Raw genomic sequence first — 21,018 nt, forward strand, 5'->3', positions numbered from 1 at the left:
ACAGATGTTTCCATTTGCAGAACATAAACACGTTATGAGACAGCTGCTTTCTCTAAATGGAGAAGTCAGGAAGTGCTTCTACAAATGATACAGTCTTTATTTTTTTTTTTTACAACTCTCACGCATTCCTGTCAAATGTAGGTCTTACAGTGACACGACCTTTGTACATTTCAGTGTTCAACAAATACCCGTCTCATTCTGCCCTTAAATTGAGAAAGTCAGGTATGAAAAAAGTCTGAGCAACATCTCAGAGCTGTAAAGGATAGAAAGGTTAGTAACATCACATTTTATGATTTGAACTGTTGCTTTCAAGCCTGCCCTCTACTGGGCCAAAGAATTTCTGCTGATACTTCACAGTATTTTAAATGAGCGCCTTCACATTTACTTTGAGTTGCCACTAAGATATGGAATCTGATGCTTTTTTTTTTTTTTTTTTTTTTTTTCTCCCCTCCTTAAAACAGCAGCAAATGGAATTGTTTATAACATGGAAAGACTGGGGAGCGGAGTCCACTTCATTACGTTTTTGGTAAACAGCAATGGATTATACAAGATGAATCATCTGTCTGTTCCTCCTGATGGCTGCTTCTTCCGAATTCACATTCTAGTTATGGATTCTTTAAACCGCAGTAAACCGTGTCCAGACTTTAAACTTGGTAAACAACCCTAGTTAAATCCATTCCACTATTTTTCCTGCATACAGTGTAATTTTAGCCTTCCCTAGTTTAATAAACTCAATCCAGGTTGGAATATTTTGAAAAAAAAAAAATGTTTACTCTTAGAATGGAGAGTTCTTTCCCCTCCTCAGCTTTTCTAATTTTCTAAGAAACCCAAACATGTGTAGAAGTCAGCTAGCAGTGCAGTTCTTTAAAAAAAAAAAAAAAAAAAAAATAGGAAAAAACAAAAACAGGAGCATAAGCTCTTGTCTTTTTGCAAATAGTTCAGTTTTCCTTCTAAATGCCAGTTTATCAAATACTAGTTAGTATTTGATTCAACTTGCAATGCAACACAAATAATCATTTATGTGCAAGCACAATCCCCAAGTCCTAGGATATATTTCTGTAGGGTATAACTTCACATCCATTCATAAATGTACTGTCCTTAGAGCAGGTGCAGTGAATAAAACAATGCTTTCTTCATAACACAGGAATCTTTATTTTGTAGGCAGTAGATACATTGTGACAGGTCAGACCTACCACAAGAGACGACAGATCCCTGCAAATTTACTGCAGATCCTGAGAGGGCGCCTGAGGCCTGGGGATGGACTGCTTGGAAGAAGCAGGAGCTATGTGAAGAGATTCAACAGGAAGAGGAACCGCAAAGTGCAAGGGGCTGATGCTAAATGTAGATAAGGCTACGGTAACCTCTACAGGCAGCAGCAGAATTCCTCTACAAGAGTAAGTTTGATGACTGAGCAGCAGTAGGAGGTAATTCTACTTATGCCTGAAATTGGTTGTGAATAGGACACGTGCTTTTGTGCTTTCGCAAACACTAGCTGAATGTTTTGAGTAGGTACCTACACATTGTGAAATACAGCACAAAGTTAGTTGACAATAACCGGTCGTGAATTTGCTCTAGGTGTTTTCAGAGCCATGGGCTATCGCCGCCTCTGCTATAATGCAGACCTAATAATTTGTAGTAATTGTAAAGTAATGTTCTGAAGGCTTGTTCAAGGTACACAAGTAACTGCGCTTTCAAACCCTTTACCTTGAACAAGTGTTAGATAATACCATAGCATTACCTACAGGGGATGTCAATGGTATTTTCACACAACTCTGCTTTAAGTATATCTGATTCAAAAGATACCAGCAAAACCAAGTATCTTGCATACTGTTTTGGTTCCTCAACTACCATTATTCTTCAGTGTTAGGTTTTCACATAAAGCTTATGAACTAGCTATTAATTATTCAAGTATATGAATACACTAACTGAAAGTAAATCAAATAATTTGCACACCAGTGCCCAATTAAGCTTACGAACAATGTCACAAGTTCATGCCAAGGAATGCAAAATAAGCATGCAATTGCATGCACATCTTGTATGCCTGGTTATGCTGGCAGTTCTTTAGAAGTTCAATCCTAGAACTGTGAACTGGAGGTCATCTTCCCCTGAGAATTACCCAGTTTGTACTTGCATGGCAGTGAAGTTACTGTGAATCAAAAATACAACCTTTTAGTACCCTTAATGTGGTGGAAATACAAGAGCTTAATTACATGAAAACTCTGCAAAGGCGATCTTAATGTTTACTACTCCAAGAGCCAGTATTCACAAATTCTGAGTCTTCTACCTGTTCACAGGAGGTCTGGATTCACAGCTTCCTGGGTTCCGAAAGAACAAAAAAAAGATTATGTAATGAGTATTAAAAGAAGGCATCTCCTTGTTTGAAGCATCGCCTGTGATTTTAAGATACAGTTCAAATGTGGCTAGTTCATGCAGTGGTGCAGAAAAGTAACTGCCAATTAGTACTGCTATTAAGACAAAATGTTCTTCTAAAGGCAGTAGCTCTGAGTACTTGCAGAGATATCCCTATAAATAAGGCCTAGATTTTAAGCCAGTAGAATCTTAATAGCAATGAAAACTTACAACTGTTTGTATGTATATAAAAAGGGGAATATGTATATATGTAATGTGTATGTGGGGAACTTGCCATCTCGATTAAAAATGTATACAGTGATATATATAACATGATCTGGAACAGGAGCATCCTATAAACATTTTCTGTTTTGAAGCAAAGGTAGTTCTAACACAATTTTATGTTGCAGAACTCTGCAGCTTCATTTAGTGTCACTGAAAGCTACAGAGCAAGCAGAGGATGGGGGATAAGTCACACTGTACGAAGTACTTCTTGGTCTGGAATAGGGGACAAAATACTAAGCATTGTACATTGTAGGACCCAAAAGTCTTTCAAATAAATTTACTAATAGCTTGTGTCCATCTAAAAATATATTGTCTCACTTCTGTGAGAATGAAGAGCTAACATGGAACGTGGCATATATAGATGGTATTTTCCATAGGGACTTCAAGGGGACTTTCGATTTGGCAAAATGACTTCCTGGCAACAAATGAAAGCACTGGTGTGGACTGGATAGGGCAGGGGAAGGAAGGAAAAAGGGTTACACGTGCATCTTAAATTTGTTTCTATGTTCAACTGCAGTTCAGGGACTAATGAGCAAGTCCCAGAGTCACCCATTTGCCCAGAATAGAAATTAAGCACCCTCCTCACCCCCAAGACAATACTGTAATCTAAAATAGGCAAAGCGTGGGTAGAAAAATAATGCATATGACCATATCTCATTTTGATTGTCTCAGAGATAAGTAACAGTATCTTGTGCTAGTGACATCCAAATCCCAAGTAAAAAATGCCAGCAACTGACAGAATGTCTCTGCCCCTATCAGATACAAGCACTGCTCTACAACTAGTTTCAAAGTAAATCTAGATCATAGGCAATTGCTTGAAAGTTTTTTGAGGAAAAAAAAAATCAAGCTAGGATAGTTCACCATATCAAAATTGTTAGAATACATTACTATTTTAAAACATGATATTTATAAAAAACATGAAAAAGATGACGACTGAACAGAGATCACAGGTCATAAGAACTTACCATGCTTTTAGGAAGGTGGGTATTAATTACTTTTATAGAAGTGTTATTTTCCAGAAGCACCATGTAGCTATGAAAGTTCACCACTAAGCAAGAAAAATGCCTCAACATACTCAATGACAATTGAAAACACAACAGCTCTCAGCAAAATTAAGTCATACGTATGGATTATTTCCCTAAGCAAACTGATTCACTAGTAATTATAATCTGGAAAAGCCAAGACCTATACACCATGGCATTATCAAATGTTTCATTAGAAACACCACCAAATCAATGTCAAACACATTACTTTATTTGTCTAGGATGATGTGTCCTATTAGGTACAAAAAAGTACTCTTCAATTTGCCACAATTTCTTAAAAACATAGCAATCTATTGCCTACAGGTAGGAAAATTTTAAATGTCATATATATTTATGTATGAATAAATAGTACAGAAATATTGTGAAATCTTGAAGAGATGCAGGATATGTTAAAATGCTGTTAGAAGTTGAGATCTTTTTTCCTTTCTGCATTAAAAACACAATGCATACAATATGCAGCATTTTTTTAAAAAACGTCAAGGACAACATAACCTAAATGCTTTTTTTTTTTTTTTTTTTTTAACTTTAAGAAGCATAATGGATAATTGTTTTCACATTGAACTATTATTTTTAATTTTCACATATAGATTAATTGACAACATTTGTATGTACAAAAAAACATGGGTTTTGTTAGATAAAGTTATCCCAGAAGTACCTGTACACCTGAGCCTGTAAGTATAAGAAAGTGTGGTCAGTAGCAACATCTTTAAGAAAAGTAACAGAAAAGGTTCTTGCATAGCAAGGTGTGAGGTTAAACCCAAAAGGAGCTTATCCATAAATCAGGTAAATCCCAGATCACTGTAGAACAGAAGTTAACTGTGAATTAGTGCAAAAGCTAGTCAAATGGTTGAAGAGCTGCATATAAAGCATGGCTGGTAACTGTAGACAGGTAACACGAGAAAGTCATTTATGCAATATGAAAGTCATAGAAAGAAAAACATCTGCAAATCGCATCCTCTCTTGACTTCAACTTATACCCCCTACTAGCACTCCTCATACAGGAAACAATGAAGCCATCCAGAATGCCTTTCAAGGATATAATTACACTTGGTACTTAACATTCTTAGGGTTCTTGGCAAAATATCAATTCAGCAGTGGGCAGTGACATTTCACAAAATACTTCCTACCATGTTATCTGTTACAGTAATTTTGGCACCACTGTAGAAATTTTATAAAGGGATAACAGCTGCTTAAGAATGAAAAGTTATAAATGCTACCTTTGGAGCAAAATAAAGTCAGATTTCCCTGGCCAATTCCCCCCCCCAATTACTTGAAATACCTATACTTCTCAACAGATCCCCAAAGTGTTACAAACATATTAGCGCACACTCAAAGACACCTACATGTGTGGGGAGAACAATTATCTCCATTTATTTTGTTTCATATACATCCATATTTTGAATTTTAATACAAAAGAAAAAAATTAGAATCTGACAAATGTTTACAAACAAGATACCTTCAAATAGATTTTACTCATTTCAGTCTGGTGCAGAGTAAATGACAAATTGTACTGTTATATTCAAGGCAACAGAGTCTGTAGTCCATGACCACTTAGCCCAACCTTTATGCAAGCTTAATTTTTTTTTTTTTTGTTATTTTTTTTTGATCTACCATGAATGATAAACTCATTGTTGATTCCCAGTTCTGTGTGTGTGCACATGTGTACATAGCAGCTCCTTTCATAGAAAGAAAAGACATCTAGAGGTCTTCTTGTACTTTTACCTACAGGAATCATGTTAAGATACAGAATGGATTACATGTAACCGGGGCTGGATTTTATAAGAAAAAATAATTAGCTGACAAATGAGGGCAGCAATAAAAAAGCGTCTTTTTTGCAACAATAAATAAATACAGTCAAAGTTTTCTGTGTGGACTTTAAACCAGCTTCTTCACTGAAGAACAGACGTGGCATTTCCATGGAGTTAAACTTGACCCCATTTACTGTATCTTTTTTTTCTTGCTCTCTTTCTCTCTCTCCTTCAACAAAACAAAAAGTTTTCCTGCTTCTGCCACAATAGTACAACAATTTGATCTTGACAAGAAAGTGGTGCTGCTGATTTTTATTTCTTTGTCCTTTGGACAAAATAAGCCAAGAATATAATTTGACTGTTGTGACCAATAAAAACGCAGTTTACATCAAGTCTTGTCAGGATAACCTGACTAAAAACATCTGGCTTCTTAATTAAAAATTTTCAGACAACCAGATTCTTGCTCGTGTGTTAGGTTAACACGCTGAACTCTAAGAAGCTGTAGACTGCAGTTTGTTGTTATGGGACCTGCAGAATACAGAAGAAAGCGAAGAATTAAGCACCCTTCATTTTGGAAGAACACAGTTGCTGCAAGGTGTTGCCAAGGGTAAATCAGTAGGAGGGAATTACCACTATGTTGCTTCCATTTTTGTTTTTAAACCCTTCAGAAAAAAGAACATTTAAAATATTTCTGAATTCTACGCACATTTTCACCTACTGTATACCACTACTGTATATCTTACTACTTGTAAAATGCAGTGTGTCGCTGGAATATTCCAAAATGCCTGAACTTAGTTTTACTCTTATTTACATAACAGTAGTCTATCAAAGGGAAAGCAAAAAGACAGTAAGTGTGAATATTTATAATAACGTGTATTTAGCTTAAATTTATTCAAGAAATCTTTGGATTAACTTAATAGAAAAAACTGAACCAGGCATATTAAAATCACATTTTTGCTAATCAGAGTTCAGCAAAACTCTTTGACGTTCACATTTTTATTAGTGACTGAAAATAAAACAATAAAATACATGTTTTCCAAGATTAATTTTTCATTTCTATCAATACAGTATTCCAGCAACGGGACATTTTTTTTCTGTTGATACATTTGTGTTTACCAGCAGGACTGCTGGTAACAAAAAATAAAAAACAACATTTACTTGTTAGACAAATGATCTGGATTTTAGGGCAGTTTAATGTCATTGAATTGTACAATAAAAGAAAGTGACCCCAACATCCAGTTCTGATTCCAGTTAAAAAGTTCAGACTAAAGATATCACAATCTGCAAGAAAAGAAAGGACATGGATGGTATAAATGAAAAACGGTAACAAAAAAAGATGTAGCAATGAAATTAAGAGCAAGCAGTGGATGCTGGATAATCAGCTAATGCAAGATGAAAGAAACAACATTTGAGCACTACCTGGTAAAAACATTACTATAATATTAAAGGGGAAAGGAAAATGCTGGACTAGTCAATTTTGTCTCACCCTTTCTCATTAATCCTACTCTCGCTAGATTAGAGAGCTTCCACAACGAGTATAAATTGAATCTTTCAATTCAGTTAATTAGAAATATTCGTGTTGATCCTGTATTACTGTATTAGACTGGCAGTCCGTTACAGTTTTGACTGTTACCGTCATATGGACAAAGTTAACTATCATGCACATACAGATTTCTGAGTAATGCTGAAAGGCATTCAACATTTGTAACTCAGTTGCAGTTGGCTTACGCTGGAGTACAGCAGTGATGTAGGAGAAATCCGTATAGTCCACTCGTGTTTTGACTAAGCCAGTTTTAGGAAGAGCTGTACTAAATGCCACATTATAATTTGACTAGCGCAGTACAACTCCCATGTACATGCTACTGTAGACAGAATTGGCAAGCAATAGAAAAATCCGCTATAGAGCAGCCTATTCATTTTCAGGAACATTTGTATTAGGAAAATATTCTACACATCAGTCTACAGAAAAGCATTCAGAACGAAAGTCTGATGTTAAATAGCCAAATTTGAATTGTATTTAGCTTTCCATATCTTAAAGACTATTTATTCCCTCTGTTTCAAATATGGTAACACAATGGTAAATATGGTAAAATAAGAGGAGGTATTAAAAAACAAAAACTATTTGAAATTATTTCACTGGCTTACAAGCCTCGCAAGATTGTCTCTTTTTAGCATCTGAAAAGGACTCAGAGCAGAGTAGAACGTACTCGAAACTCAGAACAGCACATTTTATGTCCTGCTGAGAAATGGTTCTCATTAAGTTTTCTGCAGCAATGACTTAGTGTCATTCAAATTTTCTACACTGTACTTAATTTGCGTCTAACAGCTTATTTTGAACAAACATTATCTCAAATTACCTCATCAAAACAATATTTAAGCCTTAACTCTGACTAACAGTTGCCTATTATAGAAGAATTTTTTCTTCTTGGAAAAGAAAAGTAGTTGTCCAGGCAAGTGCATGGAGAGGTAAATCCCTGTATGAATGTAAGGTAAGCTTATAAAGGTATTCAGGAAGTTTTAGGGGACAAGAGAACATCTACGATTAGGAACACTTCAGCTTACCTGCTTGCCTTAAATCCTTTTAGTTTCTGTACAAAGAATGACTCAAGAACTTCTGCACATTGGTAAAAAGGGGAGTCACTTGGATTGTAGTAACGACAGTTATCAAAAATTTTGGTCATATCTGCCACAAACTCTGTGACCTTTTTGTAGTAACGTTTCAGTATTCTTTCTTCCATGGTGGCAAGGTCTTTAAAGAAACCAAAGATTATTAAAATGAGACATTTTCACCTTCAAGAGAAGTTTACATTACCAGAATGCAGAAAACAAAGCCTATAAAGGTTAGTTTTATTTCCAGGAATTCTAGTTCTGACACGGTGACACCAGTAGATCTCCTTCAGAATAAGCACTTACATGTGAATTTGTCATGTGCAGCTAAATTAAAATCCACATATCAGAGTGACCTTGGAGAATCTGGGCTCTTACGGGAAGCTATTTATTATTTTTGAAGAAATTAAGGAAAAAAACAGATTGTCTGACTCTTGTACATTATTTTCTTCACAGCCCTCACTGAGACACATCTGTGCATACAATAGTTAGCTAGCTAATCCTTCTGATCATTTTTTATTTGAATTCATGACTTGCTTTGAATCAATTATCAATTTTCACAGGAATTCACACATTACCACATGGGACAAATGAAACAGATTTTAAGTGCAGAATCATGCAAAACACTAGTGCTTTCACTCTTACCAACTAGATGCATTAATGGGACAGAAATAGCGAAGTAAGCAGTAATTATTCTATTTTAATGGAAATGTAAATTAAAAAGAGGAAGAGGAATGGGAGCTGAATTAGAAATATAGCTGTCCAAACATATAGTTGCACTTTTAGCTGGAAAAAAACATGACTTGCCTCTGGAAAATGCCCTTAAAATGCTTACTTCCAGTAATGTCAGAACACATGAAAACAGGTGGGCTGGATTACCTAATGTATTTTACGTGTGCATATTTACTTGTAATACTTAGAAGTGTATTTTCCTGCCAGATAAATTTGAAAGGGCTAAAAGCACTTTTGTTTACTTCATTCAGCCATCATATGCTTAATTGTATTACAATTTCGGCTTTCCTTTTAAACTTTAACCCATCAATTATGTAATTCAAGTTGGTTAGCAGTTTCATAATAGCACAGCCTAAAACCGAAACAGAAAATGACAGTTACTAAGCAGAGTATTATTTTCAGTTAATTTACTACAACTCTGCCAGGATACCAAATTTAACTTCCCTATTTCTAAGGTTAGTCAGGAGTAGCTGAGAAAAATCAAATGATGCACCAGCTCTCATCTAATAAAAATGAGAAGTTTCTGGTTCTGTAACTGGAAGGAAAAGAACAGCTAGTAACATCATTTCTTGCATGAGGCAGATTTTCCTATGAGGTTTCACATTCAAGCGTCCATCTAGCTTACTAGCAGCTAATTGGTGAGGTCTGATGAGAACAAAAGCACTAAGGCTACAACATCTCTTCCACTTCTTCCATATATGCAACATTTAAACCAATTCTTGTTCATATAGCTGTAAAGATAAATTACAAATAATAAAAAGTTCATTATGTCAGTGGGACATCACACTGTCTCAGTTTGCCTGACTGAAAAAACTGTATCCTGCAAAACATATCTTCAAGATCCCCGAATGGAAATTGTCAGTGGCTAATGAACTTGATATTCAGAATCCCAAGTCTACTCACTCCTCATTCATCATGATATTATTCAGGAACACTTACCCATTGGTTCTTTAATAACACCATAATAATCTGGTGCATCATTGGGATCTACTGGTTCTAAGAACGGCCATGCCATCTTGTGAGCCTGTCAGGAAAACAAGATGTAATTACAAAAAGATTAAGTTAAATTAGTACCATTTAGTAGCTAAACATTTTAATTCAACTTTTATCTGTTGGGGTCTAGAATTGGATTTAAGGAAGAAATGCAGCATTACATGAAAAGGTACGCAGCCTTTCAGATAACAACTAGCTAACGTTTCAAAGCTCAATGTGAGAGACTGAGTGGTTGGTCTTCACAACAGGAAATAATAATGTGAAATTCAGAGGTGACAGAATACTGTACAGAACAGGCTGCCTACAGAAGTATGTTATGAATCTACTGACAGCACTTAGCACTTCACACATAGAAATGGGCTGTGCTTTACACTTAGTACTCTAGAATTAATTTGTTTCCATACACGTCCGTAAAATACAGGACAATGCAAAATATTGCTCAAGATTTTAAAACATTTAAATAAAATAATTGTGTAGCAATATAAATTCTTTATAGTCATAGCTCAAAAGATATATTTGGTAGTGATGGGTAAACCGAAATATAATGTAACGGACTCATACAGGTCTTATAATCAATTAGTATGCCATCACTTACATGGTGATAACTAATTTGAGAACAGAAGTTAGCACCTTATGTATCTGTTAGTGGCAGCTAGGCTACCACTCTGCCTTTTTATACTCTAAGTAAACCTATTTCCTTTGAAAGCCTTCCACTGTAGAGATTGCTCACTGACTCAGAAGCAGTGATAGTCTAATTACAAATATTCCTCAGCACAGTAATGCCAAGTCAAATTTACAGCTGACACAGCATTGCTCAAAAAATAAAGGCCTTGCTGTTTCCTTTAAAAAAAATTCCAACAATAGGAAAAGAAATCAAAACTTACTCTGAGATTCACTAGCTATGTCTTACACAGTGAAGCATTCCACTTCGCTGCAATTTTTACTCTCACCTGTAAAGAACGTAACACTCTTCTTAAACCTTCATAATCTTTATCGGTTAGCGGACTGAGCACAGTCATGGCATCTTCTGTGGACTGACATTGCGGACACACATATTCATCAATGAGATCTGCCTCACTTTGTAAAATACCAACACAGCGCCCATGATACCAGTTCTGACATCGGTCGCAGCCAATGTAAAATCTGCAAGATCCAAAAAAAATGTTAGTGGCTTGATTTATTTAAAAGTTGCATTTAAAAACATAGACCTGCAATCCCTTGCACACAAGCAGATACTTGGCACAATCAAATACAACAGCATAACATGTGACATTTCATATTGACAAATTCTAATTACACTATTCAAACTGCTTTTTTTTTTTTTTTTTTTTTTTTTTTTTTTTTTTAAATTTACAAACAGGCTAAGCTACAGACCATTTCAAAATTAGTTACTAAGTTTTATACTAGGCACTTTCAAGCACTCAAGGTTTCAAAAACCACTCATCTGCTTTAGAGCTGAAAGGAACAGTGTAATGCCAGAAGTCTCACCCAACCAGTATTCCAAAGCAATTCAAGGTACATATTGTGCAAACTCGACTACAACTGGGGCTCCTGTTTCATTCTGTACAAACATTTTTCATAGGGAAGCATCAGTCTTGTGGTCGAATACTGAAGGGGCAATTTATGACCCAAAACCTTACAAAAAGAGATACCAACCATACATTCCCACATGAAAATTATGCTTTCTATCCAGATCAGACTATAGCACAAAAACAAATCCACTGTATACTACATTTGTCGTTTAATCTAATTCTCACGTGTTAAAAATAAAATAAAATAAATCAATCCCAATTTAAAGCACATTGCGTTTTTAAAAGAAACATTTTGACCACCTTGAAAACATCACTTTTCCTACATATTTACCGCATAAAAACATTTTTGGAAAGGAAGACAATTACTGCAAAGGAACTCGTATTATGAATGAATACAATATATGCAGAATAACTTCGTTTTGCTTTGTAAGGAACAGGTAACCAAAGTCAGAGCAGTTTGCTACCTAAACATTAAATAAGAGGTTCTTATCAGAACTCACTGTGACTCATCATAAGGTGTTCTGCAGATACAGTACAATTCCTCACTGCTGCCCTCTTGTGCCCGTTTACAATCATTACAGATGTACACATCCATTTTCTTAGCCTCCTTTTCTGTGATGCCAACACATTCTCCATGATACCAGTTAGTACAAAGATCACAGCCAATATAGAACCTAAAAGTATTCACAATGAAAATGACAATGTAATTGTCATTTCAAATGGCATGGCACTTTTCCCTGCATTTCTCTCTGTTGCACTTTCTTGCTGGCCTACTTTGTCTCATTTTCCCTGCTTCCTAGCATTCTATCCTTACAAGCTAACATCTCACGCTGCAGTTATACTGTCAATAAGGTCACTTGGGTCAATTTTAAAACTGTCAGTTCATTAAAATTCACATCAATATGTAACCAGACTTTGACAAAGCTGGGCTAAAAACGTGTCTCCAATGTGTGTGTGAAAAACTGTAAAAGGCACAAAAAGACAAGGCCAAAGAAAAAGATTTACATTTTCAAAACGGCAGCTCAAAAGCCACTTAAACATTTATTTAATATTTGAAAATGTAGGTCTCAGTTAATTTAAAAAACAAAAGCAAAGCGCAAACACCAACTAGGAGTTACAAGTATACTACAAAGAACATGCATACCAGCCATGTGTAGGATACATATTGGTATAACATGATACGAAAGAAAATTGTGTCAGGACATGGTTGTCATAATTTTAACTGGGGAAGGGGTGTTGGGGGGGGGGGATGGCTGAAAACCAGAGATATTCAGCTACTCAGAACTGCAGCAAATTGGTATGTTGACCATTCTTCAGAGACTAACGTCTGCTCTCAGACAGCTACGTGACGGAACCAGATATGGCATGACACAAAGTGAAGGGAACCAGGTACAGAATCATGTGGATGGGACCTTGCACAGAATGATGTGACAAAACTGTAAAATATTATGCAAGGATGTTTGACATTTTGTGTATGGATACCTCAAAACATACCCGTGACTCATGACAATCAACCAGATGGGCAAAGTTACACATTCATTCTCTCTGCCTAAGCAAAAGCAAGCTGACTCAACCTCCACCTTCCTAAATTTGAGAGACCATCAAGCTCCTGCAATATGCTGATTTATCAGTTACTGTGCCTCCAGCCTGTCAGTCTATAAACACCAACCACCAGACAGCATGCACCAGTAACAGGACAGTAGCTAGGAACTCTTCCACAAAGCGAGCACCTCTAATTTCTTGGACGTCTGCCCTGGACACTCCAAACCTGCCTGTGCTCTTAATTTTCAGTCAGAAAATCCTAAAAACTGAACAAATTAACCTTCCATAAATGACACCTAGATACAGCTCCTTCTTTACTCAACAACTCAGTCTAGGTCCTTTATCCAAAAGGGACCAGGCCTAGTTGCTCCTAAAGACAGATGCTAAACCTTGCCACTAAAACATTGAGCAGGCTTCACATTAACGAACTGGTTGGAATACAAATAGGTATCTTCAAAGGATACCTTTATTGACTGTCCCCAGAAACAACACAAGCAAAACTCCACAACCCTGGTGCAAAACAAGTGAGAACTAAATGTAAGAGAATTATAATAAAATAAACACCATGCAGAATGACCTTCGTGGATTTACTACATCCTAATGAACATATAGGGCATTTGTAACACATTACAAATTATCTTTTCAAGCTGCACATCTGTCTTCTTTAGTGTAGAAAGTAGACACCAGCACAAACAGGAATATCTGATGCCTACAAGTGTGTGTATGCACGTACACACACAAAAATGTTTACCAGGAAATTGTTTTAAAATTTGCCTAATCATTTTCCAAATAGGAAAACGATAATTCAGTTTAACAAAACAGTCACCATTTGTAAGAATGTAACATTTGGAATTTATGAGATGAGCAGCAGAACTGAATCATATTGCTGAGGATACCTCTAAGTTATTAACATTTCCTTGTCTTGATACTTTATTCCCTGCATATAAGCATAGTTCTTAATTCAGGCCACCAAAATTCACTCTGACCACATTATTCATTGGCTTACTCAAATGCCCGCTGAAGTCAACAAACAACAATCAAATTCTTTTGCTCATAGAATTTGGTCACCTCATCTTATTTCTGTGACAATTCTATTGCCTACTAACAACAAAGTGCTAATACAGACCTGTGCTCAGTATCACAACACAACGAGAGCAGATACCCTCCTAGATTTTCTGTCATTAAGTAAACTTAACACAACATTTTAAGTGAGATAGGTGAGATTCGCATCCCTTCGAAACAATAGCAAATTACAAACCAGGACACCAGAAGTCTGCCATTTACAGAGTGACGACAGCACAGAGAGCCTACAGTTTCTCACAGTGATGTAATACTGTAATGGTCAGAGTTACTGAACACTGAAGGTAGAGAAAAAAAAAGGCCTCAACTTCATTTAAAAATGACAGTAATTAAAAAAAGGCTAGAAGGAACTTCAGGATATCCTCTAGTCCTCACCCTAAATTTGGGATGAAGAACAATTCCTGGAATGAAAACACTACTCCACCCCTGTGGTTCATTTGTGTTAGCAGGATTTAAACCACCACCAAAGGGTATCAATTAATACCTTTTGGTATTGTCACTCGTTGAGCAGGTAAATACTCCCTTGGAACTGAAGTCAAATTTATTTCACATAAAACTCTACACAGCTATCAGCCGTTAACCATTACTAACTAACAATGCTAATTAGTCACTTCTAGCTTAAGCAGGAACACATAACACTATCCCACTGCAATCCATTCAATCTTCCACCACCACTTACTAAACTTCTTTGCAAACTTCGCATGTAGCAATTCCTCTTTCAGAGGAATATTCTTCCTTAGGCATGACCAGAATCAAACCACAGAGAACCACAGTTTTCACTTTGTCAAATGCTTGTGTGTTCAATTTTTGACCAAGCCTGGGACACACACTGTAATACGTGAAAACCATTTCTACCTGAAACACTGTCCAAGCGAAGCACAGTCCAGTAACTTGGAAACCCCTTTACTAGCTAGCGATTTACCAAAAAAATCACAACCCACCATTTATTGGAAGACGGTACCAAAACTATTTCTAATGAACATCAGACACCTGTTCATAGGAAATTGCTCAAACCAAATTGTCACTTGCTTCCGAGGCAGAGGCAAACGGCAAAAGAAAGAATAACAGAGCGGAGGAAAAGAAAATAAAAAAGAGTATGTGCATGTCAGACAGAAAGGTCATACAATGGAAACATGCAAACAAGTAAAAATATAAATCACATACGTTAATAGTATAAATCAAGTATGTTAATAGTTTTGTAACTGCTAGTGGAAAAGAGAAACTTTATACCTTAGTGATCACTGCAATAACACCTGATACTCTATCTCCAGTTCTAGAACTAACTTACACTACCAGCTAAATACTAACCTAAATCTAACAATCCACAGTAAAAGCCCAAGGTATTCACTACTCACTTAGACTCATCGTAAGGCGTTTTACAGATGCAGTAAAGCTTTGTGTCCTTCTTTGTTTCCTTTGAGGTAGTAGAAATCATTTTCTTTTTCTTGGACTTGGAAGCTGACGAGTCTCTCTCCTCATCTCGCTTTCTCTTCTGGGAGGATACTGGCATTGGGACCGTGGTGGAGGAGGAGGAGGTGACGCTGGCTGCATGTTGCTGTGGTGGCGGTGGCAGTGGCGGCGGCGGTGGTGGTGGGGTGGCAGCTGCTGCAGCTGCTGCTGCTGCGGCTGCTGCTGCTGCAGCAGCAGCTGCCTGGGCTTTTTCTTTTTCTTTCTTAATTTTAGTCAAGTCTCTCTTTAGCTCCTCCTGAAGTATATTAAATGGATAAATAGAGAGGGAAGCACTTCATATGACTATTCCAGGACAGAATTTAAAATCTAGACAAATCCCCGTGAATAATCAACAGAAAATAATTTAAGCCATTTAAATGTACACATTTTTAAAATATGCACAACCTACAATACATACAACATTAACAGGTGATGCTCTTGGCTTACTATGACCCATTGGATGCACTATATCAGAAACTGTTTCTGGAAACAAGTTAATTTCATCACAGACGAGAAACAAAAAGCATGAAAGGGACATTACTACCTCTGCAGAGATCCATGCATACAAAACCAGAACTTCCTCCTATGTTTCCTTAAAAGCACACTGAGAAAACACAAAGTTAACACCAATGTCCCCAGCTTAAAATCACATTAGTGATTAGTTTGAGAATAACTGTCCTTACCTGCACTTCAATTTGTAGTTCTTTGTCCAGAAGTGCTCTTTTTTTCAATATTTCAGCTTTCAGCTGTTCTTTATGCTTGAAAAGTAGAGCTGACAACTTGGAAGCATTCTGTTTACTACGCTTCTGTTCCACACTCTCTTCTCGCTTTCGTTTCTTAGCTGCCTGCTTTTCTTCTTTATCTATCTTATCCAGAATATATTTCATCACTTGGTTGCATACAATCATTCTGGTGATGAATGAAAGAAAAAGTACATTGTGCTGAGCTGCCTATTAATTCCCAGTCAAGAATGCAGAATAATTTGTCTAGTCTCTGCAAGTTGCAAGCTAAATTATTACATTTCTCCCCTTCCCCTGTAAAACTCTGAACAAGGCTTAGACTTCAGAATGATTAGATATATTTTCACTGAGTTCAGTTTCCACAAACACATTTGAAAGAGCTGAGTTTTTTTAATTTATTTTTTTAAATTCTGATGTAGGATAAAAGCAAGTTGGAAACCTGTAACTTGTTCCAAAACATAGATTTTTACCCTCTACTGAGCACCAAATATTACAAAGTTTTTGTGTTTTGGCATGAGGATTGACAAATATTTTTCAGCTTATAGAACTGAATGTTATAAAAACAGTTCCACATTTCTTCACTACTGACAACTCACGGTTCCTTTTTCATGTTTGTTGTACACCCAACTACAAATCTTTTCCCGCTCACTTGTTCTGTACGTTACACTTTTGCTTTATATTTCAAGAAGATGAAAGTGCTTTGATTTCCCTTTCTGTTCTATTTTAAACTTGCTAGAAAACTAGAAAAAAAGAGTAAGATACCAAAAGTAAATTTCTGGAAGAGAAAAATTCAGTGAGGAGGAAAGACAACTGTATAACGGACCAAGTTAGTTAGCACTTTTTTTTTTTTTTTTTTTTTTTTTTTAAAGACTGACAGAAATCCAAGTCAAAATATCAACTTGGCTATCTGACACCATTAAATGAAGAGTATATGACAACACTTTTTTTACCTTTTTATGAAATTGTGAAGCAAGCAGCACTCAGTGGTACTGTTGCAATCAACTAAGCTTGCACTTTGATTTGATGATCAGAATTTTATAAAAATGCTACTGTTTTCTTAATAGCTGACAACACACACTTGCAGTTATCCAACTGAAACAACTACAAGAGCAAGGCAATGTCAAAATAACCTTAAGACTATTGGCAAACACTTCAATTTTGTGTTTAGCAGCTTCAGGTGTGAAATCTCTTAGCTTGTTGATTAGTACTATCTTCTAACTCTTCAATTCCTTCTGCAGAGTGGGATGTGAGATGTACAGAATTAAAATGAGACACAGTAATGCCAAGGGACAAAAATGGAAATAAACTACCACATTAAAGGACAGACAAAAACCAGGATTTTCTGCAACAGAATGGTTCATTCTCCATTCCATGATCTTTAAGGATGGTTTTTACCTTGAATTTAAAAATTTCAGTCAGCTTCAGACACAAGCACGCAACACTAAACTTTAAAAACATATAATTAAAGTGAAATTGAGAATATAGAGGATTAAATTATTTAAAGTTAAGAACATCCTTTTGAGTTACAGCTCTCACCAACTACTTTCAAGTGTTACTTTAACCAACTTTTACACAGCGAAGTCTCTTCAAGGAAGTTTTTACAAATCAGTATCTTATTATACACTGTTAAATGATGTTCTAAATGAAAAACTTCCACATCTAAAGTTGCACCATGATGCATATTCACCTCTGATTTTCTTCTCTCTCAGCTGGAGTCAGGGTCTTCTTTTGTTTCAAGTGTTCTATGACAGCATTCTGTTTCATAACCACCTGTAGGATGATAGAGAATCCAAAACAAAATGTGAAAATTTTGGCCAGTATTTCACAATACTACTGGGAAAACCAGGACATTTCCTGAGATAAGGAAAAAATTGAAGTATTATTTATTTCAGTAAGTGACAACATGAAATGAATTTTATCAGGGCAGTACTTGCTTAAAGCAATTATTTGAAATTTGAAAGTTTTAAAAATGAAATTAAAAATTAACACCACCTCCACCCCTAGAGTAGGATATTTTCCTTATGCAGAGTTTAAACCTAGGGACTAAATGTAAGTTGACAATATTCTTCAGTGACTTTTTTTTTTTAAGGTAAGAATCTATTATATATACACACACACATATATGTTGGTTTTTGTTTGTTTTTAAAGCCCCGCAGCCATCCAACAGCATTACATTTCAGATACCTCTTTGAAACCTCAGTTCCCTATAGCAGGCAACAAAAGTACTGTACTTGTGTTCTGGACATCACCTCTCTTGTCTATAACCTATCTTTCCTGAACTGAGAATAAATATATATTGTCCCAGCAGCTAGTGATAAGTTGAATCAAGGTGTCAGAAGACTGCAAACATCATACAACTGACTTGATGTGCTGAATTAACTTAGAATATTTAATTAAATTGCCAAAACCAATCGTGCACTAACTTTGAAAGAATCAAATTAACTGCCTATCAAATGTATTAACATCGGTAACAAGAACAGGCATTTAAAATTAGATTTCTTTCATTAATTAAGTTTTAATTTCCTTCTGTTAACTTTACCTGTTTCTGGATAATGTCACTTTGATTAGAAGCCTGAAGGGTGTGCTCACGTTTAATTTCTATCTGTTGCTGCTTTTTCTTCTGTTGCTGCTCTCTGAGCTGCTGAACTCTCTGCAGCTGCTCCTGAACACTAGCTGCTTGTACTGTTACCACATTCTGAATCTGGTGAGCCTGTACTGGGCTAGTTTGTTGAATCTGAATAGGTAACTGAAGCTTGATCTGCTGGGGCACACTGCCTTGTTGGGCTTGTATCTGAGCCACAACATGTGACTGAAGCTGAGAGAGAACTTGGACTTGTTGCTGAAGCTGAGGCACTGTAATAACTTTTGTTGGAGGCTGCTGAAGTTGCAGCTGAGGACGAGTTGGGGATTGCACAGGAACCTGATTTAAACTTTGAGTAGTTGGAAGGGTTGAGACTGAAGTCTGAACCTGAGGTTGTGATTGCTGCAGCTGAGCTTGAATTTGTATGGGAGCATGGGGCTGCATCTGAATCTGTTGTTGGGTTGGAGTCTGCACCTGAGCTGGTTGCTGAGGCTGGCCTTGGGACTGGCCTTGTGGAAGGATTGCAGTCTGCGGCTGACTCGGGACTTGCGCTGGAGATTGCCCTTGAGCCTGGGTCTGTGCTGGCGACTGAACTGGAGATTTAGACGATTGTGCTTCAGGCGTGACTGGAGAGTCAACAGATGCTGGAGTTTGAGATTCAGGCTGGGTCTGAGTTTCAGGCTGAAGTGGTGGCTGTGCTGCCTGAGGCTGGGCTGGGGTCACAGGCTGAGCGCTCTGATTCTGCGCTTGAGGCTGGGCTTGCTGCTGACTCTGAGGCTGTGGCTGAACTGATGGCAGCACTGATGTTGGCTGTGTCTGTGGAGCTTGTTTCTGTTCTGTAGCTGTTCAGGATTAAAACAAAAATTTCACTCACTTCAAATGACAAGTCTATGAGACTTACTAAAGGTGAACACTTTAAAATTACTGTATAGCTCTATGCAGAAAGAGCAAATTATTTATTGCCTTGTAATGTTTCTAACAAATTTAGTTTTATAAGATACCTTCTCCAACTGCACAAAAAGTCCAGTATAACCTAAATGGAAGTCTTTTTTTCTGCTGAATAGAACAATGCTTACCTGAGGTTGAAGTGGAAACTGTTGTTGTGGTTGTGCTAGCTGTAGTAGCAGCTGCTGGTAGTGGGGTGAAAAGAAATCTCTGAATTGTACCATTTGGCATAGCTGCTTGCATAAGCTGTTGTCCTGGACCAGGTATTACAGTCACACCCTGAGGGATTAATTGTAATTGACCAGTAGTTTGACCTTGTCCCTGAATTACCACAGTTAATCCTTGACTGCCACCCTGAAAAAAAGTTAATATTGATGTATTAGTGATACAATTCTTAGCAAGATCTTCCTCAAAATCACAAGAATTAGGATTTCAGAGGTCATTACTTTTACAAAAAAAGTTACTGCATAATATTTTCCTAAGACCCAAAAGCAGCATCCAAGATCATGAAATAGTAAAATATTCTTCCAACAGTTCTATCAACAGATTACTGGGCTGGGGATAGTAACAAATATTTTCACCCAAATACAAGAATCCTAGCCAGAAAGCAGCTAAAATGGAAAATCTTTGTTCCTAGAATTTAAAAACAAAGCAGAGCATGGATAATCTTAGACATTAATCACTTCCTCAAGAATCCCAACCATTTTATGTAAAAATTCTCTGCAGTGCAAAGGTTTCCTCAGTGCCTGTCAGATCCAGCCCAACTGTGAGCTTTCATGACTGACTATTCTGTTTGCAATGTGTTATAAATTTCTGTTGCTTAAGCTGATACCAGCTTTCCAGATATCACTAGTGTATACAGAAATAGCTAGGCTTTCATAAAGATCAAATAAAATTTAATCATTACGATGATTTTAAGAAGTTATGTATGGTCTGTCTCAGGACAGTGCTCTCAGTTGAAATAGAGAAGGCAGGGTATCACCACACCTAGGTGCTTATTTATACATTGTGATTCCATAGAACAGAATGAGGTCCCTAAAGAAATTCTTCCAAGTCTTAGAGAATGGAAGTGAACTCTCCGACTCTTGTACACAGAAAAATCTAAACTGACCACAAGCAGGCCAATACACTACAAAGATGTATGTTCTATAAATATTTTTAAAGAATAGTTATTATGGTAATTCACAGAAGCCTATATTTACCCTATGAGTGATTCTAAATTTATTTTTTGCCTGAATTTTTCTACTTCATGATCTGAGCAGAAGCTCTAAGAACTTCTTCCTCCTCCAGCTCCAGAGACTTTTTCTTCTGAGACCGAGGACAACATAAATTAAAACCGAATCTTCATACGACATCAAAAGACAAGGAACAAACATTATGTTCTGAAGGTTT

General features: G+C 36.6%; 2 protein-coding genes across 11 annotated transcripts in view; one reads left to right on the forward strand and one right to left on the reverse strand.

Moving 5' to 3' along the window:
- Positions 1 to 511: 511 nt before the first annotated feature.
- C18H17orf58 (chromosome 18 C17orf58 homolog) lies at positions 512 to 1,349 on the forward strand. Its single transcript, XM_032199929.1, has 2 exons — positions 512 to 653; positions 1,162 to 1,349. The coding sequence occupies exons 1-2, from the start codon at positions 551 to 553 to the stop codon at positions 1,347 to 1,349; spliced, it is 291 nt and encodes a 96-aa protein (XP_032055820.1). The 5' UTR covers positions 512 to 550.
- A 3,672-nt stretch (positions 1,350 to 5,021) lies between these two features.
- BPTF (bromodomain PHD finger transcription factor) overlaps positions 5,022 to 21,018 on the reverse strand; it is a 57,048-nt gene continuing 41,051 nt past the window's right edge. For 7 of the 10 annotated variants that reach the window (XM_032199979.1, XM_032199975.1, XM_032199974.1 and 4 more), the window contains 9 exons: positions 19,758 to 19,980; positions 18,640 to 19,523; positions 17,788 to 17,870; positions 16,044 to 16,269; positions 15,267 to 15,616; positions 10,708 to 10,900; positions 9,704 to 9,788; positions 7,988 to 8,174; positions 5,022 to 5,953 (listed from right to left, as the gene is read on the reverse strand). In XM_032199979.1, the coding sequence (XP_032055870.1) occupies positions 5,917 to 5,953; positions 7,988 to 8,174; positions 9,704 to 9,788; positions 10,708 to 10,900; positions 15,267 to 15,616; positions 16,044 to 16,269; positions 17,788 to 17,870; positions 18,640 to 19,523; positions 19,758 to 19,980 (2,268 nt within the window). In that variant the 3' untranslated portion in view covers positions 5,022 to 5,916. The other 3 variants (XM_032199970.1, XM_032199971.1, XM_032199980.1) reach the window with 3 other exon arrangements.

The sequence above is a fragment of the Aythya fuligula genome, chromosome 18 (assembly GCF_009819795.1).
Source record: "Aythya fuligula isolate bAytFul2 chromosome 18, bAytFul2.pri, whole genome shotgun sequence".
Classification (NCBI taxonomy): domain Eukaryota; kingdom Metazoa; phylum Chordata; class Aves; order Anseriformes; family Anatidae; genus Aythya; species Aythya fuligula.

Bases quoted from the DNA above. Each gene is read 5' to 3' on its own strand.
- C18H17orf58 (XM_032199929.1), top strand. From the start codon at position 551: ATGAATCATCTGTCTGTTCCTCCTGATGGCTGCTTCTTCCGAATTCAC. The intron at 654-1,161 runs GTAAACAACCCT...TTTATTTTGTAG, and splicing joins GTGTCCAGACTTTAAACTTG to GCAGTAGATACATTGTGACA.